The sequence below is a fragment of the Pelodiscus sinensis genome, chromosome 16, assembly GCF_049634645.1.
Source record: "Pelodiscus sinensis isolate JC-2024 chromosome 16, ASM4963464v1, whole genome shotgun sequence".
NCBI lineage: Eukaryota > Metazoa > Chordata > Testudines > Trionychidae > Pelodiscus > Pelodiscus sinensis.
The window spans coordinates 30,650,967-30,674,252 of record NC_134726.1 but is presented as its reverse complement, the minus strand read 5'-3'; the positions used below and the strand labels follow the sequence as shown (position 1 = coordinate 30,674,252).

General features: G+C 43.6%; 1 protein-coding gene across 2 annotated transcripts in view; it reads right to left on the bottom strand.

Annotated features, from left to right (window-relative positions):
• FOXK1 (forkhead box K1) overlaps positions 1-18,037 on the bottom strand; it is a 79,951-nt gene extending 61,914 nt beyond the window's left edge. The window contains exon 1 of one of the 2 annotated variants that reach the window (XM_075899642.1): positions 17,484-18,037. In XM_075899642.1, coding sequence (XP_075755757.1) covers positions 17,484-17,863 — 380 coding nt within the window. In that variant the 5' untranslated portion in view covers positions 17,864-18,037. The remainder of the gene's footprint in view (positions 1-17,483) is intronic. The other variant, XM_075899643.1, reaches the window with a different exon arrangement.
• Between the last annotated feature and the right edge of the window lie 5,249 nt (positions 18,038-23,286).

Here is a 23,286-nt window from a genome sequence, read left to right as displayed (position 1 = left end):
AAGGCATTTTGTCATCATTGGAGGTTGACTGGTGGTCCACCGAAAGGTTTGTGTTGAGCAGGATGGGCCACAGGCCAAAAAGTTTGAGAATCACCACTTTAAACAAACTTACCAGTACAGAACTGGCAAAACAGTTCAACAAAGGCAAAATCAGAGAGATCAACAATTCCTATTACTTATATGCCCCCTTACAGTAAGCACCAACATGATTAATAATGGATTAGGTATATTACTGAAGAGGGTTACCACAGCAGCAAACAAGATTTCTTGCTCTCTCAACTCCCTCCCTTACTGGCTTGACAGTAAGGGTGTGTCTAGACTACAGGGTTTTGTCGACAAAAGTGGACTTTTGTCGACAAAACTATACCTGCTTCCACACTGCCTTTGAGTTATGTCGACATAACTCAGCAGTTTAATCAACGTATGTAAACCTCATTCTACGAGAAATAACGCCTTTTGTTGACAGAGTTCTGTCGATAGAAGGCATTATTGCATCTACACTGTCCTTTGCGTTCACGCTGTTATGTCGACAAAGCAGCTTGCTTTGTTGACAGAACTGGATGTAGTCTAGATGCTCTTTGTCGACAGTATCTGTAGACAAAACTTCTGTCGACAAAACCCTGTAGTCTAGACGTACCCCAAGAGACTACTACACAACACAGCACTACCTGTTTGAAACAAAGGAGGAGGATTTTTTTTTAACCACCACCAAACAAATCTTTGTGCTTTCCCCACATCTCTTTTCCATCAGATGGTGGTGAATGGCCTATTAGACCACATAAGCTACATTGCCAAGAAGGAAGCTTGTCAGTTTCAGAGAGCTGCAAAGGGGACAGAGACAACTGTCTTGATTTGGCTACCTTGCAATACAAACTACTTCCAGCTTCAAGGTCACCAAACAAAACCTGAATTACATTTGAATGAAGACCCTCTGATGGAGAAGAGGCAATTCAACAGTTCACAGGGCAAAAGCTCAATAATTTCTCCTCTTATCTATTTCCCTTGATTTTGCTCAACCGCCCAGAAATGTGTTCACATACTTCATGGTCACTTAAATAAATCTGTACCCCACAAGTAAGCAGATGACAAAGTCACTATGAAATCTTATGGAGACAACAGCCCTGTAACCTTGCTTTTCTGTACAATTTCACTGTCGTGCTCTAACATGCAAGGTCTCCTAAGAGGAAAGATATTCAAAACGGCTTAATTCTTCTGTCTAAGGCAGCATTCCTCAAAGTGGTCTACGAAACCACTTAAAGAAACCTGTTATCAGGCCGTGCCAGTTTGTTTATTTACTGGTGCGGCAGCCATGGAGCCTCATGGCTCCTATTGGCTCCATTTCCCCATTTGCAGCCAAGGGGAGATACGGGAAGTGGCATGGGCTGAGCTGCCACTTCCCGCAGATTCTCTTGACTGCAAATGGCGAAACAGAGCCACTACAAATCACAAGGCTCCGTGGCCACAATGCCATAAACAAACAAACTGGTGCAGCCAGTTAACAGGTTTCTTTAATTGGTTTTGTGGACCACTTTGAGAATCACTGGTCTACGGTCAATAAAAGTATTACCATTGACTTCAACTGGCACAGGAAGTCTGAGACCCATTGTTTGAGCACTCTCTAGAAATGCCCAGCTTACGTTCACAAATCTGTTATGTTTCCATCAGCCTGCAATCATGAGTCTGACTCTCCTCTTTAATGTGCATTTCACAACATGCTAAGAGACGCAGATCAGTTAAAACAGCAACTACCAATTCTGCAATCTAGAACATTTAATCACGTCACATTCCTGGGGACAGGCACCACACATTTCTTGTACAAGATCGTGCTGGACAACAGAAGGCTAAATTAGGTTACAAATCTACCACTGCAGGTAACTGCTGAATTGTGTTAATGCTATTAATTAGCTGGCTGTATTTACCAAAATGATGAGTAGTAAACTAATGTGCTTTCTCCTTCAATCATAAACCACCATCCCCACCTACTCCAAGACCAGAAAAGCCACAGCTGTACACACCCACAAGGAACTTCCTCATGACAATTTCTACAAGCGCCGTTATATGTTTAATTATATATTACACTGAAAATTATAAACTTAGAAATAACAAAACTAATTTGATTGTAAAAATTCAGTACCCCAGAGTACTGATAGTGCATTTCCATATTTAACACAATACATTTTTAAATTTATCTGAAACTGTTATAGAATTTCCAATCTGCCACACAACCTAGCCCCTTCCTTTCACTGAAGAAACCTGGGTCAAACTCACCAAGGGGCCTTCAATTAATTGTTCTATGAACTTTTCTTGACAATGTCTTCCCATTACTACAAATATCCTACTCCTCAGGCATTTGTATATCCTAGAGGAGGAGAATTACCCATCTGATAAGACCAATTAATAAAATACCTTAACACAATTTCCAGTGGAGAGGCACTGTGTTAGCATCTTTTGTTGGATACACTAGATTAGTTTAATTGTAATGCAAATTACATTTGCTATGCCACCAACTTTCTCCTAATGGGCCATACATCACTAGTTTTCTTTGAAGAAGCCAGCAGATCTTGACAGGTCCCCAATCCATCTTAAAATATCAGATTTTTCAAAACTGAGGAACTACTTCTAAGTACATTAGCACAGGCTGTGGAAAACAAAGCTACTGTGGAATTCACAGTACATTTCTATTTCTCTCATAATCTATCAGGAGAAACTTAAGCACAGGATGTTACTAACCTTTAAATTCAATCAGTCTCACTAAGAAGATTGTAACACAATGCACCACCATTATACGTTTTCCTCTGAGCCTGGTTCAGTTCAATGGGAAAGCGATTTGGAGTGTGTTAATGTACTATTTATGTACATTATAAAAAACCTATCCAGGTGGATTTAGACTTCATGAAACGCTCGCTCAAGTCTATTCTGCTTCCTGTGAATACATTTCATAATCCGTTCAACACCCCAGCAGAGGAAGCCAGGATTACTGTTTAAAGTGCTGTTCTGAGGCTATCTTTAAAATATAATTTCAACACTTTGATTGCTGGCATTTTGCAGACTCCAAGCCACATAAATGCTTTGGGCAATACGCAGTGTATAGTACACATGCACACCCACAGCATCCAGAGCAAGGATGAACTTCAAAACAAGCCTTGGGACAAGGGCCCAGAAATTCTGAACTGGTTAGTCTCAACTCACATACCTATTAAAGAGGATAAAATCCAGGTTCACAATATTCTGCAAGGGAAGAGCTCACTGGATCAACTTCTGAGAAGATGCATAGCAAGATAGGGTTTGATAGGGTTTGAATGTCAAAGAAAAAAAATAAAGCTACTCCCAGGTAATAGCCAATAAACGAGAAAGATTTAACACATTTAAAACTCTTCCAGTTCATATTAGTGTGTGGAAAGCTTCCCCCGCCACTAAAAGTAGTTTACCAAGGCAAAATGACACGGCCCTTTCCAAAATAGCAGCATACATGTTTTACCTTTAAACCATGAGATGGAATGCATCAATAGTTGAGAAAATATTCTCCTGTCCTTGTGCATACAATCACAATACATGGAAATAGAGGAAACTTTCCTCTCTTAATTTTCACATATAACTTGGAAATGTTAGTACTTCACAGTTAATATTTCAGCTTCCTAAGGAAAATGGGCTCTAAGCTTCCCTTTTTTTTTTTTTTTTTTTTAAATTCATTCACTAATTTTTAGTCTATGTCTGCACCAGGGGTACTAATGCAGCATGGAAATACCACTATAGCATTGTAGTGTAGCTACCCTTTCCATTACTTTAGGAAGTTTTTCTTGTCAATATAAGAAATTCACCTCCTCAAGCAGGTAACTAGGTTGTCAGAAAAAATCTTCCATCGAATTAGCTGAATTTACACCAATGTTTGCTTTGGATAACTATGTTGGTCAGACTTTGTTTGCAACACTTCCTGCTTTGAGCTCCGAAAGCACAAGGTACATTAAAAGGAATGAGGGACCTATTTGGAGAAAGACCATTTATCCTCTTGCACAGAAATTTTGGTTTATAACAGAGGTTTGTTGGGCATTTTTTTTGGGGGGGGGGGGAACCCTACACATTTGTGGTTCATTTAGAAACAAAATAAAATAATTCACAGTACATTCAGATTATTTTAAACAGATCAAATTTAGGCCTACACTACAGGCAGTCCCCGGGTTACGTACAAGATAGGGACTGTAGATTTGTTCTTAAGTTGAATCTGTATGTAAGTCGGAACTAGCGCCCAGATTCAGCCACTGCTGAAACTGATCAGTTTCAACAGCGGCTGAATCTGGACGCCAGTTCCAACTTACATACAGATTCAACTTAAGAACCCCAGGCATCCCCAAGTCAGCTGCTGCTGAAACTGATCAGCGGCTGATTCCAGGAAGCCCGGGGCAGGGGCTTCCTGTAGTCAGCCGCTGGTCAGTTTCAGCAGCGGATGACTTGGGGACTCCTGGGGCAGAGCAGCTGGGGTGCTGCCGGGTTGGTCCAGTAGCGCCAAGGAGCGGTGCTGCAGGACCAACCGGCAGCGCCCCACCTGCTCTACCACAGGCCCGGGGCATTGCTCCACGTCTCCCTAGACGCTGAGCAAAGTGGAGGAGGACCCGGGCGGGGTAGGACCGCGTGGCTGATCTGGCTCCTCCCCCCTCCCTCCCCAGCAGACCAGGGAGAGGCAGAGCATCTTTTCTCGCCCCGGAGGACAGGGGCGGCGGGACCGGGCATCCGCCGCTCCCGTCGTCCGGGGCGAGAAAATCCCCGTTTGTATCTGCGGATCCGACATAAGTCGGATCGGCGTAACTCGGGGACTGCCTGTACCTGAATAGACAGCTTAAGAGTGTCTCTTTTACACCTCATGGAGTACAAAGATAGCTGGAAATAGATTTCTATTTAAGCACTGAATCTGAATATCCGTTTCCACTCCTGGTCTGATCCTCCACACAGCCAGGGACTTTGTGCACTGAAGTATCCATATTTCTCATGCCCTGGGGAGAGGAAAGTTCCTTAGGTTGCTCAACAGCAATCCTTTTAACAAGTGCATAAACTGACCCTGTAAGGACTGTAGTCCTGCTTAGCCAGAAGTTTGGTGGCTCCAGCATGTAGCCTTGAGGAAGACAGACGATTAGAATGGCTTGTGTGAGAAGAATTCCCAGTTCTGCTAAAGGTGACATGAAGAAAAACTGGGCATTTAGGAATTACATAAGACACTTAGAAGAAAAGTTTGGTTTTGTTAGAAGATTTTCTTGGTTGTCTTGGAGAAGTGTATTATGAACTCTCCCTACCTTAATCTTCTAACAAAACCAAAAAGAACAGACCTAAACATAGGATTTTCCCAATGTACAATTTTATGCTCTTTTCACATAATAAATGAGACAAAAAAGGGAAAAGAAGGGCAAACACTTCCGTTTTTAAAAATCCAGTGCATGTAGCCTATAAAGAAAAGATACACAAGATACTTCACAAAGAAAACAAATCTATTACGCCATAACAATCGAAAGGATTGTCCAAAACTTTAAAAAGTTTAGTTTTTAAATAACTAAAACAATATAATGTTTTTCAGTCAGATAAATGTAAGCTATAGTAGTTGCATATGTATGTGTAGGCTTCAACTACAGTATGATGCTATCAGTACATCTGAAACTATACAGATGATAAAATTAACCACATATGAGGAAAGAAACATCAGTGCTACAAAAGCCAGGGCACACAGGCCTTTGGAGCAACTACAGGTATTGGGCTGTGCAGGTTTTAAAATGCTCTGTTGTCAAATAAAAGTAGCATTTCATACACACTAATTCCCAAAGACATGCACTGACACACCTCACTGAATTTTTCTAAAGGCAATTTAAAAGAATGATTTGCAGCTACATTCATAGGCGACAGTGAATGGACATTAATTAAAATCATCTGCACTGTGAACAAGCAATTTACATAAACATACAGATCTAAAAGAGAAAAATACTAAACAGACTTGCTTTTATATAAGCAATGTTAGCTTGCTACATTTGAAATTGCTTCTTAAACCAACTGAAATACCAAAGAATATAAATATAGACATGAACACGTGCATGAAAATAGTATATGTTACTGTACAATCAAACAGTAGATGAAACATTAATCCAACAAAACTACTAAAAGGTGCATTTTTATGAGCAATGATGAATAAATGAACCAGCTTTTCCTTTAGTGTTTTCATTCTGCGGATCTGTTCACAGGACAAAGATCTTCTAATCCTTTCCCATTGCTCCCATCCCCAAAGACTTGGTTCTCGCCATGTTTATTCTATTTTGCAGACCATCAAACGTTCCACAGACCAGAGTTCACCCAGAAACTGAAGTAATCCTGCGTTATAAATCCACAGCAAGGTTAGTTCCTGTGTTAGACAAAGAAATATCCTAGCCATGGGTCTGCATTTCTAATGAGATCCTTAGGACACAGCTGGGTATTGGGCATGGTACCACCAAAAAAAAAAAAAAAAAGCTACATATATAGTTAAAAGTATTGTTGCAGGTCAAATGTCCTTATAATAGGGAGTGCTATAGAAAATACAAATTTAGAGGGAAATAAAATCACTTGGAAGGCTCTAAAGCAGGAATGGGGAATCTAAGGCCCGGGTGCTAGATGCATCTCCCAGCTTGCCTGGATCCAGCCCCCCAGGACTCAGGGCTTCACCATCCCCCAGCTTTCGGGAGCGTGCACTGGTGCTCCAGTCCCTGCCACCTCCCTGTGAGGCTGCAGCAGACAAAAATCTACTAGCCTCTCCTGTGCCCGGGCTCTGGTGTGAGAGGGGAATTAGAGGAGTATCCTTCTCCATCTTAGTCAGGGGCCACATCAGAGAAGGCTTGTTTGCTTTTTTCTGTTTGGGGGGGGAGGGGGTTGTTTTGCTTCTCACTTGTGTGTGACCTCTGACTGATTTTTCTGTGGGTCAGTGGCCCTCAACCCAAAAAAAGATTTCCCACCCCTGCTCTAAAGCATGTCTTCACACACATTGGCCGCATTTCCTCTTCGAGTGGAAAGGGAAAACTGGCTCACACACATCTATGCAAATGGAAACCTAAAGATGTATCTGTTAATGCATTTCTGGTTACACTGCCCCCTAGTTCTGAACAGAGAGCACCCAGACACTGCCTTTTCAGACATTTATGAGAGGTAAAAGCTACTCAGAAAATAAATTAGCACATGTCAGAAGGTTTGATGTGAAGCCAAGCACTTGGAGAGATCCACCCCAGAACAAAGTCAGCTGGAGGTAACTGTCAAATTTCAAACGATGGTTTAAACAGCCGCACTAGAGTCTATGTCCCTTACTTTACCCTAAAATTTCAGAGCACAACCCCCTGAACACACTGATTAGCACACTTTCCAAGTTCAACAGTCTTCAACAGCTGCGGCAATTCATCCTTCATACTAAACACTAGTTGCTACATATGGGTCAGCCTTGTCATGCAGTGGCATGGTGGAAGTAGTAACATTAAGCAGTTTCCTGTTCTTTGCCAGCAGAGCTCCCCATAGAATTACTGTGCCAACCACCACAAAAGGGAATTTGACATTTATCTGAACAGCTCTTCCCAAACAGTTATTTGAGGGTAGTTACTCAGGGCTTGCCCACATAGAAACTGGAATCAAAATAACTACATTGGGTCCGGTGCATACTGATAATTCTTTTGAGTGCAAGTCTGTATGTGGACACTATTTCAGAATAAGAGAGCACTATTTTGATGTATTCGTTTAAGATGAAAGAACATAACTCCAAATTAAGTATCCACACAGACTTGCAGCCTAAATAACTAAAGATGTGAAATAATGATTCAGTTATTAGTTTGTTATTATTTAGACAAGCCATTATACACATCAATATGTAACTAACATGCACAATATCCCTAACAACAAAAATGCCATTCTTAGTTTATGTCTTCATTACTGCACAAAGTTGATCTAAGGTATCCAATACCATCTACGCAAATAGCATACCTGGAGTTGACATCCCTCAGGTCAAGTTACCAAGTGGTCTGCACCAAGGGAGGGGGAGGGGACAGGATAGACTTTCCTTACGCTTCTCATCGGGGTAGAGTACAGGGGACAACTGCAGAGCGATCTGCAGTTGATTTGGCAGGTCTTCACTAGTCCCAGCTAAATCAATCTCTGAACCTCAATCCCAGCTGTAGTATAGATGTAGTCTTAGATGGGAAGGGGAAGGGAAGGTGTACTTCATGACCAAAGGCTTGTTTAGACAAGGCAGTTGTACTGGTGTAACTTGAATGCATGTTTATATCGATATAGTTAAACTGGTACAAAATGCAGCATGGACTCTACAAGGCCTTGCCCACACTTAATATGCTGAAGCAGCCCAGCTACACTGCTGTTGCATTCAGTGAGGATCCTACCTACATGCATAGAAGGGCTTCTCCTGTCAGCTTAAGAACTCCATCTCCCTGAGAGGCACTGCAGGTAGGACCTCTCTTGTCCAGCAATATTCGTTATCTAGCTGTGCGAGCAGCCAGGGACCCAAGGCCAGCAGCTGGAGGCACAGGTAGGAAAGGAGACTGATGACGACTGGGAGGCTAGCAGCCCTCTAGGAGAGCCGGGAGGCCAGCAGCAGAGGACTAGGATTGACCTTCCCTGGTCTGGCAAACACCCTCGTTCAGGACTGCTCATGTCCTGAGGGTGCCAGATCAGAGAAGTCCAACCTGTTGCTATGTTGACTGGAGAAGCCCTCCCACCAACAATGGACTGTCTACACTAGCAAGTTATATTGACATAAGTTACTAGTGTGGACCAAACCTAAGAATAAGAGTAGTTTATTTCCATGTAAGTAACTCTCTCCACCTAAACTGAAATAAGCTGGATTTAAAACAGAAGTGAGTGTTCCACAAAGCCTTTTGTGCAAGTATATCGATCAACCTAAATTCAGACTGTAAATAACACCAGCCTTAAATCAGACAGCCCTCCACATCAGAGTGGTAAAATACCAACTTTTTTTTAAAAAGTTATAAAAATCCCATAACAATTTGTACAGTAGCTTATCCAAAAAGCTTACAGGATACAAATAAATTATATACTAAAAAAGTAATATTGTCTGATATTACAAACACTCCAGCTACGGCTACACTGGCATGATCTTGCACAAGAACACTTTCGCGGAAGAGTTCTTGTGCAAAAACTCTTCCAGAAGGGAGCATCTACACTGGCATGTGCGTTTGCGCAAGAGATGTGCTATTGTGCAAGAGCATCCATGCCAGTGTAGACGCTCTCTTGCGCAAGAAAGCTCTGATGGCCATTTTAACCATCGGGCTTTCTTGCACAAGAAATTCATGTTGCCTGTCTCCACTGGCCTCTTGCGCAAGAGGGCTTATTCCTGAGCGGGAGCATCGGAGTTCTTGCACAAGAAACACTGATTTCATACATTAGAACGTCAGTGTACTTGCACAAGAACTCGCGGCCAGTGTAGACAGGCAGCAAGTTCTTGCACAAAAGCGGCTGCTTTTGCGCAAGATCACGCCAATGTAGACACAGCCTCCAAGAAACAAGAAACTGTTCCAAAACAGACTTCGGAATCAAACAAAAAATATTGAAAAAACATTGAAAAGCTTCAAGCTCTCTGAGGACACTCAAATGACAGAGGTTCTCTAACAAATCTAAAATTGAAATTTAGCTAAAAACTATAAACAATGGAAGAGGGACACATATCTAAAGATCAAAATCTTTCTTGCTGAAAATATACATTATACATGGGCTTCCAACGTTTTAACTGATAACAAAACATAGAAATAGGTGTTTATCAAATACAGTAGAATCTCAGCATTACAAATACCAGTGTTACAAACTGAACAATCACACACCTCATCTGGAAACAATAATATGCAATCAGGTAGAAGCAGACACAAAAAGCAAATACCAGTAAGGTACTTTGTTAAATGTCAAGTACTAAAAAAGGGAAAGCAGCATTTTTCGTCTACAGAGTAAAATTTCAAAGCTGTATTAAACCAATGTTCTGTTGTAAACTTTGGAAAGTACCACCATAATGTTTTGTTCAGAGCTAGCAACAACTAGGGATGTTAAATATTGGTTAATTGAATAGTCAATTAACTTCATGAATTCTTATTGGTTACTTGACTGTGGTAGCCAGTGTGCTCCAGCCCCACTCCCAAGGAGCCCCCTGCCACGCCACACTGCTGCCTCTGTGGGGTACCAGGTGGGAGCTGGTCCCAAGGGGAGCCAGTTTAAAATCCAGCTCCCCGCATGGACCAGTGGCCTGATACAGAAGCAGCAGCATGGGGGGGCAGCAGCCCCTGTCTGAGAGGGGGAGGAGGGGTAGAAGACAGGGTCTAAGCTCCCAGACCTGGTGCAAGCTGGAAGTGAGCCTGATTGCCTGCCCACCTGACTCCTAATATACTTTAAATGCAGAGCCACAGTGGCAGTAGGTCCCAGACCCAGCCTCAGCCAGGACTGAGCCAGGCTCCTTGCCAGCCTGATAAAAAATTTACTGGTGGGGATGAGAAGGGGGAGAATGCATGTTGTCTACAGCATTAACCTATAAGCTTTTGATGATCAGTTAATCGGCTACACCATTACATCCCTACCAACAACCTCTGTTCCCAAGGTATTTGTAATTAAGTTTCTACTGCAAATGCCAGCAATAGTTAGTTACTTATTTCTAAGGGCCTGTCCGCTTGGTTCTTCCTTGTAAAATATAGGGATGTGATTGCTAAAGCACACTAACATGTTCCACATTAATTGGTCCATGTAGACCCTGCTAGTGTGCCCTACATGTTTCCTAGTTCACTTTAACATAGTGCTCTTTGAAACATAACTACATTCAAGTTTACTATGGAAAATTACAAAGAAACCACTCATTACAGTATTTACTATTGTAATGAGTAATTATACAATACACTTTACTCAACAGTATTTACAATGAGGCTACTCAAAATACTTCAATTTTTGGATGTCTACAACAACCTTGAAAATTGCTAAAAAGTAAGCCAATAAAACCCCAGGAACACTAGTTATGCAACAGTTAAGAAACAGAACTTTGCAGGAAAAGAGCAATCAGAATGGTTGCACCTACAGCATTTCAGAAACAACTCTAGCTTTGTAGTCGTGGTTATGTGGTCAAAGCATTTCCTTAATATGTATACATTGTTCAGCGGGAACTGTGAGCTATACAACACTATACAGACATTATACACTATATACTATGATGGCATCATTCTAACCACAGGAATGGAGCTTGAGTGGTTTATGAGGTCATCAAAACCCTGAAGTATGTGCATATCAGTTTTCCTACGTTGTGCCAATTTTTGCTTTATTCACATAATTCAATCCTACTCACTGGCACTTATGAATTGCCTTAGGTTTCCCTCTCCCTTTATACTAGGGATGTGAGAGTGTAACCAGGTGCCTGGTCTCATTGGTTAACCTTCATGGTCACAAGGTTATACGCGGGCTCTGAATTCATGCAGGGAGCCTGCTTAAAAGCCAGCTCCTCACCAGCGCCAGCTCCCAGAGACACACCTGCCCCGCCCTCCACACTGCAGCATGGGCCAGCAGCAGCACGGGCTCGGGGTGGGGGTCCACAGGTGGGAGCCAGTACACGTGGGGAACTGATTGTCGCCTCACATGTAACTGCTGACATTTTCTGCAGTTACATGGTTACTTAATTGAAAGCATTTTAACATCCCTACTTTATACAACAACATTTATAAACACAGAATGCTGAGAATTAAATTTTATATTTATGGATGACTTACCTAGCCTCTAATGCTTTAGATCCCAATCCTACAATGACAGAGTCATATGTTTAGCTTTATGCACTGTGAGTCGCATCACTGAAGTGAACAGAACTACTCACAGCACATAATGTTAAGCACATGAGTCTTTACAAGATCAAGGCCTTAATGACACCTATTACTTTAGATAGGCACTTAATAAATTGGACAAAATATACAGAACAGAAAAACCCTGACGATATGAACGGAACAGCAGATGCATAGCAACATGCAGTTCAATGTTTAGTTTTTCAGTTTATAGCAGGGCTGATGAAGAGGATTTAAAGAATAAGTAAAACTGGCTTTTAATTAATCATTTAATTGGGTTTCCATTTATATGTTTCTTTCTTCACTTTCTTTCCATGTTATAGGCTTAAATCACTGAAGTGGATGGTTTTGTACTAGTTTCTTTAGTTTCCTAATCGTTAAGAGAATTTCAGTTAACCAATGTTTTTGAGAAGTCTTTCACCAAAAATGCTCTTCTGTGATGCAAGACACAAGACTCCATCAATGTCCTTACAACAGAAACACCACAAACTCAAAACAAAAGAATGATAAACGAACAGCCTATTTAATATTTGCAACCATCACTAACTTCCAATACACTGAATTTCCACAAACTAAGAAAGCTGAAATGCTTTGACCCAACTACACACTTCCACCAGCATGTGACGTTTTAGTCAATGTGTCTTGCAAACCCAAGTGAGTTAAATCTCACTCTTAGGCTGTGTCTAGACTGGCAAGTTTTTCCGCAAAATCATCTGCTTTTGCGGAAAAACTTGACAGCTGTCTACACTGGCCGCTTGAATTTCCGCAAAAGCACTGACGATCTCATGTAAGATTGTCAGTGCTTTTGCGGAAATACTATGCTGCTCCCGTTCGGGAAAAAGTCTTTTTCCGAAAGACTTTTGCGCAAAAGGGCCACTGTAGACAGCAGAGATTTCTTTTCCGCAAAAAAGCCCCAATCGTGAAAATGGCGATCGGGGCTTTTTTGCGGAAAAGCACGTCTAGATTGGCCACAGACGCTTTTCCGCAAAAAGTGCTTTTGCGGAAAAGCGTCCTGCCAATCGGGACGCGCTTTTCCGAAAATGCTTTTAACGGAAAAGTTTTCCGTTAAAAGCATTTCCAGAAAATCATGCCAGTGTAGACATAGCCTTAGGGTACATCTAGGCTACAAGCCTCTTTCGAAAGAGAGCATCTAGACTACAGCCAGTACTTTCGAAAAAGCGAGCCGCTTTTTCAAAAGAGAGCACCCAGGCAGTCTGGATGCTCTCTTTCAAAAAGCACAGTTCACGGACAATAGCGCCTTTTTTCAAAAGAGCACTTTCGAAAAAAAGGCGTTATTCCTCGTAAAAATGAGGTTTTCCACAATCGAAAAAACTGTCGCGTTCTTTCGATTTACTTTTAATTAGCCCCTGACACCACTAACACATATGCTTGATTTTAAGCTCATGCACAGTGCCAATGAAGTAAAATTATGTACCTGCTTATTACGTAAGGATCTGGCCCTTAATTTCCAATATTGTAAAATATGCAGCCTAGCACATGATCTGGACAATGCGGCAAGTGCCTCCAAATTTCACAAGTTTTAAAGATATGGTTTCCAGAAATATTTCCTGCATCCATAGTAGGGATATAAGCAAGTAGTTGAGTACTCAACTACAGGCAGTCCCCGGGTTACGTACAAGATAGGGACTGTAGGTTTGTTCTTAAGTTGAATTTGTATGTAAGTCGGACCTGGTACATATTGTAGGGGAAACTCTAGCCAAATATTTCTCCAGAGCTCAGTTTTATTCTCCCACACCTCACTTCCCTCAGTCCTTTAGTCTCAAGCAGAGGTGTCTGCTGAGAAAAGCCACTCCGTGTCTCCCTGGTCTGCTTGGGGGTGGGCACTAGCTTCACATCTCCCTGGTCTGCTGGGGGGAAGCAGCTAGTGCGGGGTTGCCTCACCCCGTTTGTAAGTAGGGATCCAATGTAAGTCGGATCCATGTAACCCGGGGACTGCTTGTACCTGATAAACCTAAGCTTATCTGTAAGAGAGGCGGTCTAGCATGAGCCGGGACAGAACACCTTCCCTTATCAACTAATCATGTAGTCAATACAAATTTTATCAACTACACGATTAATCAATTACCACCCATAACATCCTTAGTCCATAAAAGACAATTTGGATGGCAACTGTAGCGATTTGCCATAATGCTTTAATATTGCCCCCTGTAAGCTCAGGAGATGGTTTCTAGCAGGCAATACATTTGGTAGTCAACTCATTTTCCAGGAAACTTTCGAAATGCAATTATGATAAATGGTGAATTCAAATCATGGAGTTAAAATGTTTTACATAGCGTGGACAACTTTTGAACACAGCAATTGTCTCTTGTATACTCCCTCTCATTTATGATTGTACAGACAACCTCCCTCCCCTAACATCCCTGTAGCAACAGCAGCAATTAAATACTCTTCTAAATATATGAAAAGTATGGAAAGTGGAAATAAGGTAATACAGTTAGTACCATATGACCACCCAGCCCTCTGAAGACCTCCACAAGTATTCCCTGAACCACTAATGATTTAAATTAGAGTTAACCAAATTGAACTGATGCATTAGATCATTATGCTTAATAAAATATAAAGATTCTTCTGCCACATTTAGACAGCATAGTACATCCAGACCTGACAATGACATTCACACCAAATAAAATTGCAGGATAAAATGCACATCAAATTTTCAATACAAAATATTTAAAGTTTGCGGGGGAAGGGATAGTTCAGTGGTTTGAGCATTGGCCTGCTAAACCCAGGGTTGAGAGTTCAATCCTTGAGGGGGCCATTTAGGGATCTGGGGCAAATCTGTCAGGGATGGTACTTGGTCCTGCTGTGAAGGCAGGGGACTGGACTCAATGACTTCTCAAGGTCCCTTCCAGCTCTATGAGATGGTATAACTCCATATATTATCCCTATTTTTTATTCCTGACTATACTATTAAGGCAACAATAGGTGGGCATGGTTCCTTACAGATACTAGTTCCAGCCTTACATTCTCTTTTTGTCAAGAAAACAGAAGATCAACTTTGTGTCTCATTAAGACTCCGCATACCAAGATTTAGGCAAGTTGTTTATTTTTTGTTTTATGTTTGAGTTATAAACCCAACTGCCTGAAGGATACAGGGAATATGGAAGTTGTTTACCTGGAATGAACAAGAGGGCAAATTCCTTTAGAAAAGTGTTTTGCATCAATCTACTTTACAACTCAAAGGAGGGGCATGAAGTTCATTTACATGGATCATAAACAGTGGCCCAGAAGAGATGGTGTCTTACTGTGCAGTGCTCCTAATTATACAGAAAAAAAAGTAAATAAACTCCTCCCCTGCAAGTGATGAGGGAGCAGAGGGAAAAATCTCCTTTTCCACTCCATAAGTCACAAGCAAGCAAAGGGAAAAGTAACAGTCAATTCTCTGCTTCAGAGTATTTTGGGTTACAATACTTATGATTAACTACATGAAGAAACAGAATGACAGGGAGGAGATCAAGCTCACACAAATAAATCCAGAACCAAGAGGGAGCAATGCAACAGAAATGCCCTAGGCTTTATGGGGCTTGTTTTACAAAGAAAGATTAATTAAACAGACAAAGTACATCTCCTTAGAAAATGAAACATTTCAAAACCAAAACGCCTCAGAGAGCAAGTGGCTGGGGAGTTATAACTAAATTACTAAATACAAAAAGAAAGAGTCTGCAGAGGAAGTGAGTAATTAAAAAAACCTCTCTTCTGAGCAGACGGCTGGTGAAAGAGGGATAACCCTTAGGGATCCTGAATGTTACCAAGGCCAAAAACTGCCAAATAGAATCATATACTCTTGCAAACAAGGTGAAATTAAGTGGAGAATCGTAAATACAATATTAATCTCCTACATTTATATAGTGCTTTTTAATCTCAAATTATATGGTATTGTGTGTACAGTACTTCTTTACAGAGATATATACGCAGAGCTTGTTACCCACCACTAATATGCTGTCACCTTAGAGCAGCTATATAACAGTGCTCAGCCACGGTACATGTTTTCAGAGCAGAAAGTGGAATGAAAAATCATTATATCCCCCACATGAAGGTCAATCCCATCCATTCCATCTGAGAAAGTAAGCCCTGCAGATCCCCTCCACCACTAAACATCCTGCTGTTCCTCCAGCATCTGAGAAAATTTCCCATCCAGTCCCTTCCTAATGGGGGTAACATACTCCCCATTTCCTTTCACCTCCCCAGAATTAAATACTGCTTTCTTAGGGACAGCTATCTGCCTCACTTCCCTGGGGCAAAGTCTAGACTACGGAGTTTTTCCGGGAAACCAAAGGTATCCAAAAACTCCACCACGTCCAGGGAACGCGTCTGCTCTTCCACTTTTTTTTGCAGAAGAGCAGACAAGCTCTTTCCAAAGCCCTATCTTCCTCCTCCCACAAGGAAGAAGGGCTCTTCTGAAAGAGGGGCTTTTTCCGAAATTTGACCCAACGCAGATGGCCAAATTCTGGAAAAGACACTTCCGAAAAAACTATTGGAAAAAGGTACACAAATTACGGAGCACAATTTGCGTACCTTTTTCCAATAAAGCCCCGTAGTGTAGACACAGCCTTAGAGAGTTTGGGTTCTGCAGCCTCCCATCCAGCACCCCACCACCAGGGTGGCATCCTTTTGTGAAGACACCGCTAGGGCTGAGAGAGGACACCTCCTCCACTCCCCAGAGAAGAACAGCTCTCTCCCTCCTGCACAGAGAACACACACCTGCTTTTTCCCCACCCTGAGACATGACACACCCTCTCTCAAGATAGGGGGTGGACAGGGCCCTGCTTTCCCCTCCATCCTGCTGGAAGTGGCCAACACCCCTCCACTCTCCTCCAGGGGGGCCTGGCACCAGTGTAAGCTGTGCGCTTGTACAGCCCCTCAGGAGAGAAAAATGAAGAGCTCTTCAAATGAAGAGCTCACAGCTACTTTTTTCCTACTGGTGGTGCACAGTCACACATGCCTGGGTGCACATAAAACTTTATTCCACATATGAATGGAAAAATCCACACAAGGATGGAAAAGATTAGAGCGAACTGTTGCATGACACAGCTTTACCTTCCCTTCCCATATAGGGATACCCCCTCCTTTTCATGGGGTTGGGATGCCCCTTCTGATGGTAGGACACTCTCACCAGCATGCCTCACCTTTCCCATGTCTCCCCAGAGTGGGATGCATCCTCCTAACACTGAAGGAATGTGGGTGACCCCTTTGCTCACAGCTCCCTGAAGAAGGGTGCATCCTCATCCTCTGGGAATGGGGATATCCTCTTCGCTCAGCCACCCCCCAAAATTAGGGATGGGGGGCTAGGCCCCCTTTTGCTCACCCTCTCCAGACCCATCCCCTTTGTCTACACCCCAAGTTAGTGGCCCCCATGCTCCATAGGGTTGGGTGCCAGGCCCCCCCTTAGCCCTCAACCCCTCAAGCTCACCCCAAGTTAGGGGCCCTTTTACCTCAGAGGATGAGGTGCCAGGCCCCCCTTACTCGACACCCCCCTAAATTAGGGCCCCCTTTACTCCATAGGGGGGAGCCAGGCCCCCCCTTAGCTCACATCCCATCAGGGTCAGCCCCCCCCCCCGTTTTGTCCACACCCCCAGGCAGGGGACCCCTTTCCTCTATGGGGTGTGGTGCCAGTCGCCGCCCCCCCGAGCCCACGCCTGCCGCGCTCACTGCGGGGGGAGCTGCAGGGCCGGGCCGCCCCGCCGCTGGAAGGCCCCGTCCACGAAGACGCCGTTCTTGCCGAGGCAGCGCAGGTAGAAGTGCGGCTCCTGGAAGCTGAGCTGCAGGTGGCGCCGGGAGATGAAGCTCGAGTGCCCCATGTTCACGTCCACCGAGCCCTGCGAGGAGTTGCGGCCTATGGTGACCGCCGCCTGCCGCATGAGGAACTCGAACTCGCGGCCCTGCAGGCGGGCCAGGGCCGGGCCCGGCGGGGCGGCGGCGGGGCCCGGCAGCGCCGGCCCGGGAGGGGGCGCCGCGGCCGGGCTGCAGGGCGCCGAGCGCAGCGCCAGCAGGGCCCGGGCCCCGCTACTGTCCTCCCCGACTTCAGCCATGTTCCCAGGCAGGGAGCGAGCCAGCGTGCCGGCCTCCGGGGCGGAGCCGGCGGGGGAGGGAAGCGGGGCGGAGCCGCCGCGCCGCTCTTCCCCGCCGACGGGCACGGGCGCGCAAGCGGGCCCGGGGAGGCGGCCCGGAGCCGTCAGGGGGCGGCCACCGCGGCGGGAGCCCTGTGGAACCGCCCGGCAAGGGCCGGGGCGTGGGAGTGACAGGGCATGTGTGCGCCCCGCGCCACGTGCAGCCGCCTGGTTGCGCGCAATCTGCGCGCGTGTGTGTGTGTGTGTGTGTGCGCGCGCGCGTATGCGCAAGCAGCCGGGCCCTGCTGCCGCGGCCTGGGTGCTGTTGCGCACGTGGGTGCTTTTTTTGTGTCTGTGCGTAACTGTGCACATGCACCCGGCCTGTCGGGGGGAGTGGGACTGTGTGTGTGTAGCCAGGCGGTGTTGTCACACAAAGGTGCCCATGTGCGCAGCTGAGTCATGGCCTCTGGGTGTGGGGGTTTTGCAGAGGCGTGTACGCCACGACGCGTGTGTAACTTTGACCGGCAAAAGCAGCGAGGAGTCCTCTGGCACCTTATAGACGGACGGAAGTGGAGGAGCATAAGCTTTCGTGGGCAAAGACCCACTTCGTCAGATGCGCAGGACTCCTCGCCGCTTTTGCAGATTCAGACTCACGCGGCTACCTCTCTGATATTTGACCGGCAGTATTTGTGTGCAGTTGTGATTCGGGATGCCAGTTGACTGTTGCTTGCCTGTTTGTGTATGGCTTGGGTTGTAGCCGTGTGTTTTTGTAACTCTGCTAATATGTGCCGATGCATGCGCAATTGGTAAACAGTAATTGTAAAATTGAGTATTTGTACATGCGTATGTGTAACGTTAATTGCATGTGCGAAAACATTGTTCATGTAACATTGTATGGTCCATGTGTGTAATTTTGTGACTTTATGTCTGACTGGAGCTTGCATATGGAAAAAGTACTTCTTGTCTGATTTTCAAAAAAAAGAATGCAAATGAAGGCAAAAAGTGTAAAATACTCAGCATAATTATTATGATCACAGTGCAAATGCATATGTTTGCATATGTAGCTTCTAATTAGGAGTAATTTGCATGTGTAATTACCCAATTTGTGTATTGTATATGCAAATAAGATCTGTATTTTCCTTTCTGAAAATATGACCCTGTGTGTGTATATTATGCAGATGCCATCTTTTCCCACAGAATAAATTTGTGCTTCAACATGTCATTGAAAGAATGTATAACAACAACATCTTAGCTTGCATTGTTCCTGCCTACTCCTGCCCTGAGTGTAGAGGACTGGACTAGATGATCTCTTGATGAGGTTGTTTCCAGTTCTACAGTTCTATTACTATAATTTTATACAAGTAGTTTGGGGGATTTTTTTTCAAAAAAAAATCTTTGTGGCTTAGGAATCTCTGCCATTTTCAAAAGTGACATAAGAGGCTAAGTCTCAAGCACTACCTATGTATGTTTGAAAATTTTACCTTTAACCTTTAGATAGATCAGTTCCCTCTCTATAAAATGCTGCTTTTGCCCCCACCCTATATTTGCCTTGTCTGTTTAGATTTTAAATGCTATTGGGCAGTGATTCTATGTACAGGGCTGCCCACAATGAGTCCCAATCTTGTTTGTGGGCTCTTAAGTACTGTTATAATAGATAAAATAATATTCCTCACATAGGGCAGTCCGCTTTTTAGGTTCATTTACATTTACAGCCCAGTGAAATGTGATGTTTTGCTGCATCTTCATCCTATTAAATTGTATAATCAGATCAAGAAATCATTGAAATATCATTGCATTGCATCTAAAGGCAAAACCCAGTGATGATTCAACCATGTGATATTCTGAACAAAAAGAGCTCCCAGCCAAACTTATAGCTGTTTTCATCACTTAAAACTGACTCAACTGACATTCTAAGCTTCAAAATCTAGGCTTCAGAATCTAGGCTGAAATCTTACAACATATTTTAGAAATGTGCAACTGTCTGAGAGTCCATTTGTTCAAGAGCTCCTCCTAAATAGTAAGAAGTAGGACCACCACATTTGGTATGCAGCTTCCTTTTATCCTAACTTAAAACAAGATAAGGGTTTGGTTGTGCCAGGACAATGGGATGCACCTGGAATTCAGTTTTCCTCATAAAATGGAAAGAGAGGGGTATGGTAGGAGGCACAGTTATACTGTAGAATGACAACAAGGAGTCAGTGATGGGGACCAGGACAGCTATAATGCCATTGGGCCAGCAGGGAGCAGTGGCGGAGAAAGAGACAGCTGTCTACTATATATTTCAGAGAGCTTGTTTGTGTTTCTATCACCCAGCTAGAGGACATGCACCTCTCCCTCAGCTGTGCCAGCTGCAGCTGCAACAGTTGTGGACAGGCGCTTTTCATCTGGCCCCAAAACGCTGTGGTAAGAGAGGGCTGGGATTGTCCATTCTCGCCAGGGCAGCCTGCATAGTGAGCCCCTCATCCCCAGTCCCACCCCAGAACAATGATTTACATGAAGAAAAATAAAACTTATTTGAGTTAAGGACCAGAGCAACACCAGGTAAATCTATATAGATAAATTTATATAGATAAACTAAGGTGCAAATTTAAACAGTTACAATTGTGATAAAAAATCCACATGTGGACAGTTTCCTTTTATACGAGATCCATTTTTTTCCAGTTTAGTTTTGTCACTTTATACTAATCTGAAAAAAACATAATCATTCCAGAATAACAGTCACACATGGAGTTATAGCAATAAAACTATAGGGCTGTGTCTACATTGCATGCTTCTTGTGCAAGAACAGCTGTTCTTGCGCAAAAACTTTCCAGCTGTGTACACTGCACATGCTTTCTTGTGCAAGTAAATTTACAGTCTAGTGTCGGAAAACAGGGCTTCTTCCAGAAGTTATTCCTCTACCCACGAAGAATAAGCCCTCTTGCGCAAGAGCTATTCCACAAGAGGGCAGTGTAGACAGACAACATGAATTTCTTGCACAAGAAGCCCCTATGGTTAAAATGGCCATCAGAGCTTTCTTGCAGAAGAGAGTGTCCACACTGTCATGGATGCTCTTGCGCAAAAGCACATCTCTTGCACAAAAGCACATGGCAGTGTGGATGCGCTCTTGTGGAAGATTTTTTGCACAAGAACTCTTCCGCAAAACAGTTATTGCGCAAAAAGCCTGCAGTGTAGATGTAGCCTAGCTGTTTAATCATACTAGTATAACTGGTAAAAGTTTTGCATATAGACAAGCTATTAAACAATATCCCATGATAATAATCCATAGGCCCTGATAGCAATTTCTAGACCCCAAAACTGCTTGTGATATTAAACAAATAAAATAAAAATCCAAATGATCCTAGAAGCCTTGAGAGCTCTAATTCCTAAGTGTTTAACAATTCTGGTAAGCTGATCTACAAACTAAATATGGTAGAAATAATGTCACCCATTTGTGTGGTGAATGTAACAGTCATTTAATATCAGCAGTACCCGACTGCGTATAGGAGGTGAAGAAAAATCCTATAAGCCAGCGGAGAGTGAATTTCAAATACAAAGAATGTAATTGTCTGGGTTGGAATTTTGCCAGGACTGCAAGCAAACTCCTATTCTTGGAAAATGGTCTATAGGATCTTTAATGGCTACAGAATGGTCAAGACTTCTGTTGTACTTCTCACCTGAGACACCACCTTCAGCAGCTCAGTGCCCCCTGGCTCGATGTAGTTGGTTCAGTACCAACAGAAAGACTAAAAGAAAGGGAAAAAAACACCTTTGAATCATCACAACCACTTCCTACACTACCGAGCTATTTCTTGGTAGTCAGAGTCCTACTCAAGTACTAACCAAACCTAACCCTGTTTATGTGATGCAATAGAACCACAATTCAGTGAAATATAGATACAGGCCATATGGAATAAGATAATATCACATTCTTTCTACTAGGCAGAATGTATAGCTCTCTTTTTCCATCACAAGGAGACTATTTGTTTTAAAGACCCCATTAAGTACAGTCCACTGATTACCCCAGTCACCTTGGCATAGGATTCTGCCAGTCCTTTGTGACACTGCTCCACTATCACAGGAAATACATGAATGTGCAAAAATGAGGGCTGCCAGCTCTGCCCACTTGAATAGCAAAACGCCAGGGACCAGCATCTTCAGAGGATCTAAAACTCAGTGCAGGAGTTAAAGGAGCAGGCAGAGGTGGCTTTCAACCACCTTCGTGTTCCCCCCGTCCTAAAGGCACATCTTAGAGTAGCTCTGTGGTTGCGTTAACCTCTGCCAAGTAGCAACTCTCCCCTAGCAGCCATTAGACAGCCTGGGGATTGCTGAAGTGCAAGGATTTGTCTCCTGCCACAATCCCAGCCCTGGGAAAGGAACCAGGAAGGAATAATGTAGAGCCATTTGTAACCGCTCTGCGCCAGTCAGGCATTCCTCCAGGCTGGAGGCTCTCCAGCTGCTCAGGGAAGCCTTCTGGCATCTTGCACTATAGCAGCACAATGGAGCGGAGTCTAAAGATTTCGCTGCAAGAGCCTACTTCTATTCTGGCACTGGTTTTACCCCCAGTGTAACTCCATTGACTTGAATGGAATGATTCCTGATTTATGCCTATGTACATGGCATCAAAGTCAGGCTCCAGAGCCTCCCAAGAACAAGCACCAACCTAGGCTACCTCCATGACAGACTTTTCAATAGATATTTTTCGATTTTCATTGCTCACAATAGGTTAGAAACGATTATTACCAAAAAGTCATGAATGTGGCCAGCCAGTAGTTTAGACATAGCACAATACGCTACCATAGCTGGGATTCTATTCTGGGGTCTAGCTTACCTTTTCCATCCTCGCGCCCCACGGCTAGGAGTACTGGATGGATCTAGCCTAAAGGGGTTGATCCTGCAAGGTGCTAAGCACTGATATAAGAACTCCAGAGAGATATACCATGGCTACGTCTAGACTGGCATGATTTTCTGGAAATTCTTTTAATGGAAAAGTGTTCCATTAAAAGCATTTTCGAAACAGAGTGTCTAGATTGGCATAGACACTTTTCCGCAGAAGCACTTTTTGCGGAAAAGCATCCATGCCAATCTAGACGCACTTTTCCACAAAAAAGCCTCGATCGCCATTTTCACGATCGGGGCTTTTTTGTGGAAAAAAAATCTGAGCTGTCTACACCGGCCCTTTTGCGCAAAAGTACTTTTGCCTGAACGGGAGCAGCATAGTATTTCCGCAAGAAGCACTGATTTCTTACAGTAGGAAGTCAGTGCTTTTGCAGAAATTCAAGCGGCCAGTGTAGACAGCTGGCAAGTTTTCCTGGAAAAGCAGCTGATTTTCCGGAAAAACTGGCCAGTCTAGACACAGCCCATTAGTGATAACTACTCAGCTTTGGCTCAGCATCAGCAATGACCAAATGGCTACATCCACTCTG